At 30.7% G+C, this 10833-nt stretch overlaps 1 protein-coding gene across 3 annotated transcripts in view; it reads left to right on the forward strand.

The window, feature by feature from the left end:
- Nucleotides 1–3026: 3026 nt before the first annotated feature.
- Nucleotides 3027–10833, forward strand: part of LOC106306413 (probable LRR receptor-like serine/threonine-protein kinase At1g29720) — an 18564-nt gene continuing 10757 nt past the window's right edge. The window contains exons 1-15 of one of the 3 annotated variants that reach the window (XM_013743024.1): nt 3028–3259; nt 3348–3525; nt 3609–3680; nt 8113–8184; nt 8251–8322; nt 8404–8475; nt 8596–8667; nt 8986–9057; nt 9135–9206; nt 9293–9358; nt 9441–9512; nt 9856–9918; nt 9986–10057; nt 10133–10183; nt 10260–10301. In XM_013743024.1, coding sequence (XP_013598478.1) covers nt 3154–3259; nt 3348–3525; nt 3609–3680; nt 8113–8184; nt 8251–8322; nt 8404–8475; nt 8596–8667; nt 8986–9057; nt 9135–9206; nt 9293–9358; nt 9441–9512; nt 9856–9918; nt 9986–10057; nt 10133–10183; nt 10260–10301 — 1154 coding nt within the window. In that variant the 5' untranslated portion in view covers nt 3028–3153. Of the gene's footprint in view, nt 3260–3347; nt 3526–3608; nt 3681–8112; nt 8185–8250; nt 8323–8403; nt 8476–8595; nt 8668–8985; nt 9058–9134; nt 9207–9292; nt 9359–9440; nt 9513–9855; nt 9919–9985; nt 10058–10132; nt 10184–10259; nt 10302–10833 lie in introns of all 3 variants that reach the window. The other 2 variants (XM_013743023.1, XM_013743026.1) reach the window with 2 other exon arrangements.

Below are 10833 nucleotides of genomic sequence, written 5' to 3' on the forward strand. Positions count from 1 at the left end.
TATGAGGTGCTGGATGCTAAGAGGATTCAGTTGGCTTATCGCCACCCGGAAACGACCCAACACTTGGGGTCAAAAACGGTTACGACGAAGTTAACGTCCAAATTCCCGAAGGGGAAAAACATAGAAAAATTCATCGACAAATATATTTTCGAAATAAATTCTTCTTTACGAAAAATCTTTGCGGAAGAAACACGAATCATCGGACAAGAGCTCGAGAAGGATCGATACGCAGCGACCAAACGCGTGCTCCGCTCGGTCGCTACGTAGCGACCAAGTCCGAGCCAAAGCTCAGTCACTACATTACGACCAAACACCCATTCCGCTCGGTCGCTAAGCTCGGTCGCTACGTAGCGACCGAGCTCTTCCGAAACGTCGATACGACATTAGTCCATGCATTCTCGTCTACCCTTCGATGCTATCTCCCGAATACCGTAGCGAACCCATCTCACGTTCCCCGCCATTTCTAAGTTATCAATCAAACTTTACGTAAAAACTGTGGAAAGTTCATTCTTTATCGAAAGAAGCCGTAATAAACGCTTCGAGTCGAAAGACGGCCCAAAGGGACCTAGGACACGACTCGAGGCCCAACTTACGATTTCTTAACCAACAGCCCGTAAACCGCATGACGGTTTACACTTGGTTCGCAAGGGAAGATAAATGTCAAGTTTCCGCGGATAAATACGAAATTTTGAAGATAATTACGAAGATCGGAAAAAATGGAATATCTCCATTTTTATGCTATGGCGGCTTAAGGGCAGAAGAGGAAAGGCGTAAACCGACCTTGGAGTCAGTATATAAGAGGTCCTAGGCGGGAGGCATGGGGAAGAACTTTTTCAGAGCAGACTTAGCACTTAGGGCAATTAGGCAACTTTCCGTTTTTGTTATTTCGAGCTGCGACTCAATTAGTTTTAGCCGTCTTAGGGTTGCTAGAACTAGGAATCTCGCCGACAGCTCTCGAGCCCAGGCTTATACCTTGTTATAAACGCTCAAACACAGATTTGGAATAATACTTCTATTTGCTCTCTTCTTACGATTTTTATATTTTATCGTTGTCATTATCGTGTTCTGATTTGCTTGGCGTGTGGTATTAGCAGATATCCGGGACCTCTGGGAAATTAGGGTTTTTCTAGTTTTCTTATTTAAACGGAAATCGACAGTGCGAATTTCGGTTCCCACACCTTTGTTTGCAGTATGAAGTTAACGTCTTCTTCCTCAATGATATCTCTCATTAAACCCACATTCCAAACTCCAGTAAGCGGGTTGATTAGATCATTCACAGTGATAGTAAGGTCAACCACTGCATCGAGCTTGTATCGGGGGGCCGTGGAAGATCATCAATGATCCAATTATCCAACCAAACCCTCGTATCAACCCCATTACCAATCCTCTATATCAAGCGTTGACTCAACAACTCCTTTTCATATTTTGGATATTCATTTATCTTTTTCCTGTTTCCAGGATCACTATATAAATTCTTTAAATCATCTGTAGAATCTTTCTTTTTTTTTTGGAGAAAACAAATCATCTTCGGAATTTTCAGGCGTAAATGCTAAAAAAATTTTAGGTTTGAAATATTTTCCATTAAAAATTTCTATGAAAAAAAATTAGTACATTACTATAGTTTCTACGTTCTCATAATTTCTTATATTTAAATCACATAAATCAAAATTTCCTTTAGTTTTACGGTAAAACTTTTACCTTTTAGTTTCTCTCTTGGACTCGTTAAGCACAATCTTTTTGTCCGCAGCAGAGTTGTGATTAGAGAGAAGACAATCAAAAACGTGGGCGTAGTAGTAATGTAATTAGGTAAATTTCAACTTCCATTATTATTTTGTTTAATTTTTTTTTTTTTTTTGATAAAAGCAGATTGTTTAACTTGAAAATATAAAGTCTTGTTTCTTGACCAATTACATAATTATATTTAATTATACACATAATTTTTTTAATGTAGTAGGGGGCACGTGCCCCCGTAGTCACCTATGTACATGATAACATTATGATTAACCAAGAAATAGACCTACCAAGAATCACTATATATAGATTGCAAAAAAAAAAAAAAAAAAAAAAAAAAAAAGAATCACTATATATAATTTATGAGAAGAATCGCCATTATCTAAACTTTATAAAGTCACATTCAAATTTGGTACTCATATAATTGATATTGTTTGTTATATTATTGCAGTGAGTGCGCTGAACGAAATAGCCATTAGTATTACAAATAGTACCAAAAGATTGAACATAAGCTTTTTTTTTTTAAAGACTGAACATAAGTTATGGAGGCTTTGCCAATTTTCATGATGTTTACATAATGGGGGATGTTTTTATTACAGTGACTTGGTTATTCCCTTAGAGAAAATATAAAAATGAAAGCACTAATAAATTCAATAGAAACATATAAATGAATAAATAATCCATGTTAGTTTTGTTTATTATTTAGACTAGTAATCACAGTTAACAAATATTTAAACTTAGTATTGTAATTAACGTGGAACAAAAATTTAAAATTGCAAAACGACTTATTTTCGTGAAAATCTTTTAATGTGATATATACTTATGATTTTTAAAAGGAATAACAAAATAAATATTAAAATTTACGCTAGCTTCAACTAAAATTAAATTTATATTTTCAAATACTTATTAAAATTGAAAATATTTATATAAATTCACACATTTATTTCCGTAGGGCAGGGTTTATAAACAAATAAAAGGACAAGAAACATCAAGCATTAACTATCGTGTAACTGTCCAACAACGCAACTTGCACAAACTGCTAGTTTGACAATACTTTTTTGGTCAAATATATAAGAAGACCATAAAAGTAGTAAATATCCATAAGTATGTATACTATCCAAGACCCTAGAAGACAATAAAGAAGATAAATATCCCAATGCCCTTTTACAGAAAAAGAAGAAGATAATTATCCCATAAAATACGTATCGTTACTATTTACCATCCAATGATCCAAGAAGACCATAAGAAGTAGAGATAACATCAATAAAATATGTATATCATCACTACTATGTATATTCAACTACCAAAGAAGACCATAAAAATAAATAATATCCCTGCAATTTTCATTATGTATTTATTTAATATCTTCTTGATGATAATATTGTGACCAGTCAAGTACACATACAAAAATATTCATTAACAATGTGGATCTTCTTCTCGACTCTCTTTCTGTTCTTCTTCACCATCACCACAAGCTTCTTGGCGATTCTGACAGCATCCACTTCGCAAGCTCTCCATCCAGATGAATGTATTAATTAAATCAAAAGCTTAGTTCTTTTAATATCAAAGGTCAAAAACATCACAACTTTTCCATGTTTACTCGGTAATTTGTGCAGTGAATGCACTTGGGGAAATAGCTACTACACTTGGAATAGAGAGACTGAATCTAAGCGATGGCGATCCTTGCTTTTCTAGAACTCTAAATATTGGTGGTGTTGTTTCCGATGAGATGAATAACACCATTGCTTGTGATTGTAGTTTCAACAATAACATGACATGTCATATTACAGAACTGTGAGTCTTAATCTTTTGTTTTCTCTTATCGAATATTTATTCTCTTCTGTACTAATTATTCTTATTTGGTTGAACAATCACAGAATTCTTAACTCCATAAGTCTTTCAGGGAAACTTCCGCCTGAGTTGGCCAAGCTTCAGTATCTCCATAATATGTAAGTTTGGAAATTAGTTAAATAATTGAAGCTTAATAGACGTCTTTTTTTCCTTTTGCTAAAAAAGATTAATAGATGTCGTTTTTTATTTTTTTGTAAAAATTAATCGATGTCGTTGGTTTTGAAAACTATGGTTCGTAAACTTTTTATGCAGAGGATAATTTTTAAACAAAAAAAAAATCACTCAACTTTCCAAATCCCAATTTTGCTTGTCGATCTGACTTTGGTTCTTATAATAAGTTAACTAATAAATTCCGTATATAATTCTTTGAATAGTTTTTTTTTTTATCAAAATCATTGGTTTTCCAAATTGTTTGATAATCTAAATTAATTTCTAACTTCTAATTTCTATTTACTTATTTGGATTTGTTAGTTTTTTATTTGGATTTCTTCATTGCAGTTTTTGCACCAAATTTAGTGAAAAAAATTGCAGTTTCTAAAATAACTTTAGATAATTTAATGGCTACTCTTGGGTTCTGACTGTTGACTGTTTTCCGCTGCCTCTCAAAAACACATATTTTGTGCGGTTATTAGAGATTTGCAACAATCATATAAAATTATATAAATTACATCAAACTATTTCAAACTTCTTAAAATCAAAAGCAGATTGCCACTAGCATTTGAGGCTGCGGATGAATAAAAAAAAGTATAAAATATTTTTAAAAATATTTAAAATTTTAAATTAAATTTTGAAAATTAAAACATTATAAATAATATATATATATATATATATATTAAATTTAAATTCACTCACATTATCATAATTTATTTTATATAAACTTAAACTAAAAATATTCACTATAATTTTTAAACCTTAATATATATACATATATAAAAATATATATATGTATAAACAAAATAAAATATTTTTTAAAATTTCTAAGAAAAATATTCAAAACAAATTTTATTGAAATTATAGCTTTTATCTAAATTTTAAAAATAAATAAATAAACATAATATCATTATTATTTATATTATATTTATCATAATAGTTTGTTTAATAATTTTATAATGTTAATGTGTTAATATTATTAATTTATTATTAAACCATTGCAATATCTCATAATCAACCAGTCATAAATATTCCATAAATGTACTAATTTCTAAATGGTATACCAGTGGTACAAACTGCTTAATAAATAATCCGCAACTATATACAATCTCAAACTCCCGCAACCGCTGCGTTTCAACCAGTCAGGTCCTTAATCTAAAATTTGAACGCATTTTTTTCTAAAATCTAAATGTGGATGTCATGATTAGAAAATAATAAAATTTTGATTTATATATTTTCTTCCATCTAGCAACTATATCATGTGAATTATAATAATCTAACTAGATTTTGACCCGCGCTTTAGCGCAGATTTTTTCTGTAATAAAATGTTAGATATAAATTATTGTTTTGGTTTTGATGTAAATTATTAAGTTACAAAATTGTATTATATAAAAGAAGAAAATGATTTTTGTTTTAAATTATATAATTTATCAGTTCTTTTATTTGAGATTTTTATGTGTACTGTTATGTTATTACGGCATTTATCCTTCGTGTACATTTTATAAGAGTTAGAGTTGCTGAGTTGGTGACACATAAGATTACTTGACAGATTTTGGGATAACTTAATTAATAGAATAGATTCATATGGTTGTAAATAGTTTTTAGAAGTGTTTTTGTACTCAATCCAGACCCGTGTCAAACCCGTAAATTCGATGGTCCGTACATAACTGGTTTGAATTTAATTAAAACCTGATAAGTAAAAACTGATAAAACTCATTAAACATTCAAAACTCATCATTACCCGCAATCCGATATTGGTTGAACGGATACAAACATATATAAAGTTGATTATATTTTGTAAAATATCCATATACCTTTTTATTGTATATAAATTTGAATAAACTATTTTATTTGTGCTTTTTTAATTTTTAATAAAACTTTTACTATATCATTTAATGCATATGTGATGTAAAACTTTAAATTTATTGTTATAATGCTTTTTTTTTGTTATTCATAGTCTATTATAAATGTTCTATTTTATTTTATTCTATATTTAAAAGTTAATTGTATCTTTATTAATTTTAGTCAAATTCCTAATTTGGTAGAAAAAATTAAAAATAGTTAAATAATCTTTTTTTTACTTGGAAAATGTAATTTGAATTGAAATCTAAAAATTTAAACAAAACAATGGTTTTTAGAATGGTACAAAGTTTGTATTGGGTGGCTTATAATTTTAAATATTGTAAAATTATAATTAAAAATACTTTATATTTTTGATGTAGATATTTTCATTTATATGGTATAATATGTGGAGTACAATTCTAAAACACAAAACAACAATAGCTTCGGTTTTGTTTTGTGAATTCTAATTTGAATGTTTAAAATTATTTGTTAAATAAATGGGCCAATGAAATTGAAATTTATTTTATTATTTGAACTGGAAATAAAATAAATTATTAAATATATAATTAATATCTAGAAATATTAAAATAAAATTTAATTTGAGTGTAATCACATTAAGCGGTAAACCTAAGGTAAGTAAAGCATAAATTGAAAAACAAATATCGGCTATGTACAAAAAAAAGATTGATTAGATGAATACTTTAGAACTGTAATTACACTTATCTTCTAGTATTAAGTAGCAAAAATATATAACAAAATCTTTTTAAAATATAAATTAGTGATTTGGTTTTAAATATCTACCAAATCACCCTGATAAATCTATTATTTGCTAAATTATAACCAAACAAATTTTTTTTTACCTAAAATATTAAAATCACAATTTTTATAATTTTATATTCTAAAAACTTGTAAATAAAAATTTATATAGAATTTTTCAAATATTATTTTGTGCATCATGTATTGAAATACGTTTTCATATGATCGTAAAAAATCTGACTTTTTTATTAGACTAAATTTTCATATATTATGTTAAATATAAAAAAAATGTTATTAAAGAGCTGTAAACATTACACATGTCTTCTTGAATAGTAGTTTTAGTGTGCAATGAGCTGTAAACCGGTAAAAATACGATAGCACTTATTCATGGTTCACCATTTAGGGTTTCACCCTAAGTTCACCGCCTACCTTATAACCAATAAAAATTTGACGCGTCATATTTTGTTTTTAAAATAAAAAAATATAAAAACAAATAAAGTTAGTAACAAATAAAAATTAGTAATAATAGCCAAAACAGAAAAAAAAAGATTTTATCGATGTTAATATTAACTGTAAATATCTAGACCCTAAATCATAAAAACTAAAAGTAAACCATAAATTCTCGGTAAACCCTAAACTATTGGATAAATTCTAAATCATTGGGTAAATCCTAAATTTTTGGATAAATCATAAACACTAAACCCTAGACACTGTACCTAATTAACTCTCGGTAAACCTTAAATCTAGGATAAATTCTAAATCATTAGTAAACTCTAAATCATTGAGTAAACTCTAAACCTTAGTGTTTAGGATTTACCCACATGTTTAGGATTTACCTAAGGGTTTATCAAGAGTTTAGGATATTAGTGTTTATGGTTTAATGTTTGTGATTTAGAGTTTAGAGTTTACCCAATGATTTAGGGTTTATCCAAGAGTTTAGTGTATCTTATTTAGGGTTTATGTTTTTACTGACGTCGTTAACAACATTAAAAAAAATCTTTTTAATGGCAATTATTACTATTTTTCATTTTACTTTTAAAAAAAAAATATAACATGTCAAAATTTTATTGGTTATTAAACCAAGCGAGGACGGCCCAGTGGTCTTAAGAGAGCTTTGGCCCCAATACGAATCCGGATTTGAATCCTGTTGGCCACCGTCGATTAAAATAGGGTGAAAAAGGCGGCCCTCCAGGATGTCTTCTGCGGAGGTGTACTTAGACGCTAGTCGAATTCCCTCCGGAGTGTCCGGATTACCTGGATTATCAAAAAAAAAATGGTGAACCTAGTTCACCTCCCACCGTGGGAGATGAACCTAAGAATTACTCATAATCAAATAGGGTCATTGAAATTTACTAACGGTTGCTAATTTTTCTATGGTTGTTGCGTGTATTGGTAATAATTAGTTAAATGTATATAAACTAACCATAACAAACGACCAAATCAAAGAATAATAAACACAAATCTCAACTTGTTAATAATAAATTATTTAGACTATCATTTAGTTAGAGAAAATAACGGTAAGACCAAAAAAATAGTAAATAGTCAATGAATATGTGCAATCATCTTTTGTAAGTAGATTTTTAAGAATGATTTTATTTTAATAGTACAGGGAATCAATAAGTTTACTTTTACAACTGCAAGACAAATTGAGGTTGACAAAAAGAACAAAGACAAATTGGGTTGGGCTTATCTACTGTTGTTAATTTAGCAATACATTTTAGACGAGGTACCATTGTAGAGGTGGTTTTGAAATTTCATGCGAGTTTGTTCTCCTCTTTGCAGAAACCTGGTTCGAAACTACCTTTCGGGCACAATCCCAGTGGAGTGGGCTTCAATGCCATATATCACTTCGATGTTAGTTCTCTCTTTCTCCAATGCTTCATCTTCATGATTTACGAGTAACTTTGAATTTTCTCGCAGTACGCTCTCCGCCAATAATTTGTCTGGGCCTTTACCAACTTGGTTGCAAAACTTCAAGAATCTGAAAATCCTGTACGTCGTCTCTGAACTGTTTCCCACTTCTATGCCTTTTTAACTTGACCTACTATTACAGTAATGTGATCAAATTTTCAGAGGAATTGAAGGAAACCAGTTCTCCGGTACAATTCCTGATGAGCTTGGTAATTTGACCAACCTAACAAAATTGTAAGACAATCTTTGGCTTTGCAGGCATCTTGCTTCCAACCAGTTTTGATATTTTTCATCAGAAAATCTTTTGTTTAATGGAAAAATGTACCATGTTGGTCTTCTTTGAAACCGGTGCAGGCATCTTGCATCCAATAAGTTTATTGGACGCTTGCCTGTCACTCTCGCTAGACTAGTAAACCTTGAGGAATTGTAAGTTCTTGCTATCCTTTGAAATGAATGCTTTTCATAAGCTTTTTGCCTCTCTGTTTAAATTGAATACACAAATCTTTACTGACATAAAAAGCAGTAAATTTCACAGAGTTTAGAGACATTTTACAGATTTTTTTTTAAAAAAGGTTGTTTTATAATCACCAGATTGAACTGAAACGTGTTTTAAAGCTTTCTAGCTGAGCACTTTATACATGCTTTATTACTTTGTAACATGTGTAGTTAAGTGTGTGGAAAGATTGTTCAGAAAACCTATAAACATATTTCGAAGCTCTAAAGTAGTTTGTTTTTATTTTGCAGTTGGATAAGTGACAATAACTTTAATGGAACCATTCCTGGATACATTGGCACCTGGTCTCGGCTTCAAAAGCTGTACGTAAGCTTTTCACTTTATTGCTATTTTTTATTTATTTCTCTTGTCGTTTCTGTTTATCAATTTTGCTCAGCAGATTTCTACATGCGAGTGGACTTAAAGGACCTCTTCCTGAAGCAGTGGCCCGCCTAGAAAATCTTGCTGATCTGTAATTAACTACCTTAAATATATATATTTTAAAACGCAACTGAAACAGGATTGATATTTTAAACGGTTATACACATTCATATGCAGGAGAATTAGTGATACGACTGGGATAAACTTCTTTCCAAATATATCCAGCAAAGTTATCGCAACCCTGTATTTATTTTTCTACTGAGGCTTATGGTTTCTTCTGCCTTCATCGGAAAATTTCAAACTGATGTCTCTGTTCCTGTTCCAGAATTTTGCGGAATGTGGGTTTGTCTGGTTCAGTCCCCTCGTACATCTGGAATATGTCTAAGCTAAATAGACTGTAAGTTCTTTTAAATGATATGTGTAAACACTTTACAAGTTTAAATCTTGTCAGAATTCTGTACCTGCTTAGCGCATTGCGAATGCACTTGACATTGTACATTTATATGATTAAATTCACTAGACTATAGCACTTGTACGATTAAAGATCGTCACAAAATTTAATCGTCACAAACTCATGAGTAACCACATAAAACTTAGACTGCATGTGAGAATTGTGTGCTAGTATGAAAGGATAAAAAACTATATATTATTTACAGTCCTATTTATACAAACATAGGGTATCTAAGAATATTATGTGCACACCAAAGAATTAATATTTATATTTAAGTTGTTTACCGCAGCGATTTATCGTTTAACAAGTTGACTGGTGAACTTCAAGAAGTACCAAAAGCACCACCACATACGTAAGTAATTACAATCCAGGATTTGAGTATTTTAATCAGAGATTGAGACTGACCGCTATTCTTTCAGCTATCTGACTAACAACATGCTTTCCGGAAACGTTGAATCTGCTTCTGTTTACCTCCACAGCAAATCTGTTATGTACGTTTCCACTGATTGTATAGCTTGAGAAATTGCCATCATCTCCCAACTAATATACTTCTCGGTTTTCTACAGTGATCTCTCTTATAACAATTTCTCTTGGTCATCGAGCTGTCGGGACAAGAGGTATGGACATGAAATGGAACATCTACAATCAAAAGTTTGATAACCTTCTCATGTCATATTTTTTCTCTTCAATCAGTAACATCAATACATACCGGAGCTCATATTTGCAAAACAGTTTGTAAGTACAGTCTTTTGCTTTATCTTATAGCACAAATGGATTAAACTTAGTAATCTCTTGCTTTACATACGAATAAAAAGGTTACGGCCAGCCCGCCCCTATAGGATATAAATTTAGTCATATTTTAACTCTGGCTTTAGCTATGTTAGTGATACCACTCAAATTACCCTAAGAAGTGAATTACTCTCTCAAATAAGAAGTTCAGTTGGAATACTTAGGGATCGAATCCACAAAGAGCTAGGGAACCTATTAAATCTAGAAAAGTTATTAATACTAGGTGTGTTGTTTTATGGATTTAAAAGTAAATAGCAATCCTAATTGAGCAAGTCTATTGCTCGACTAACAAGATGATTGGGGATGTAACTTTATTGTAAGATATTAGATGCAGGGTTTCTATTCAGGTGTTAGAGATTATAATCCTATAGATGCCTAACAGTTCCATGCATGATATATTAGAGCTCAACTCCTTAATCACAGTGATCAGCGATGGCAATGTTTCACTGGTTAACTAACTAGATCGTGGATCTCAACT

The sequence above is a fragment of the Brassica oleracea genome, chromosome C7 (assembly GCF_000695525.1).
Source record: "Brassica oleracea var. oleracea cultivar TO1000 chromosome C7, BOL, whole genome shotgun sequence".
Lineage (NCBI taxonomy): Eukaryota > Viridiplantae > Streptophyta > Magnoliopsida > Brassicales > Brassicaceae > Brassica > Brassica oleracea.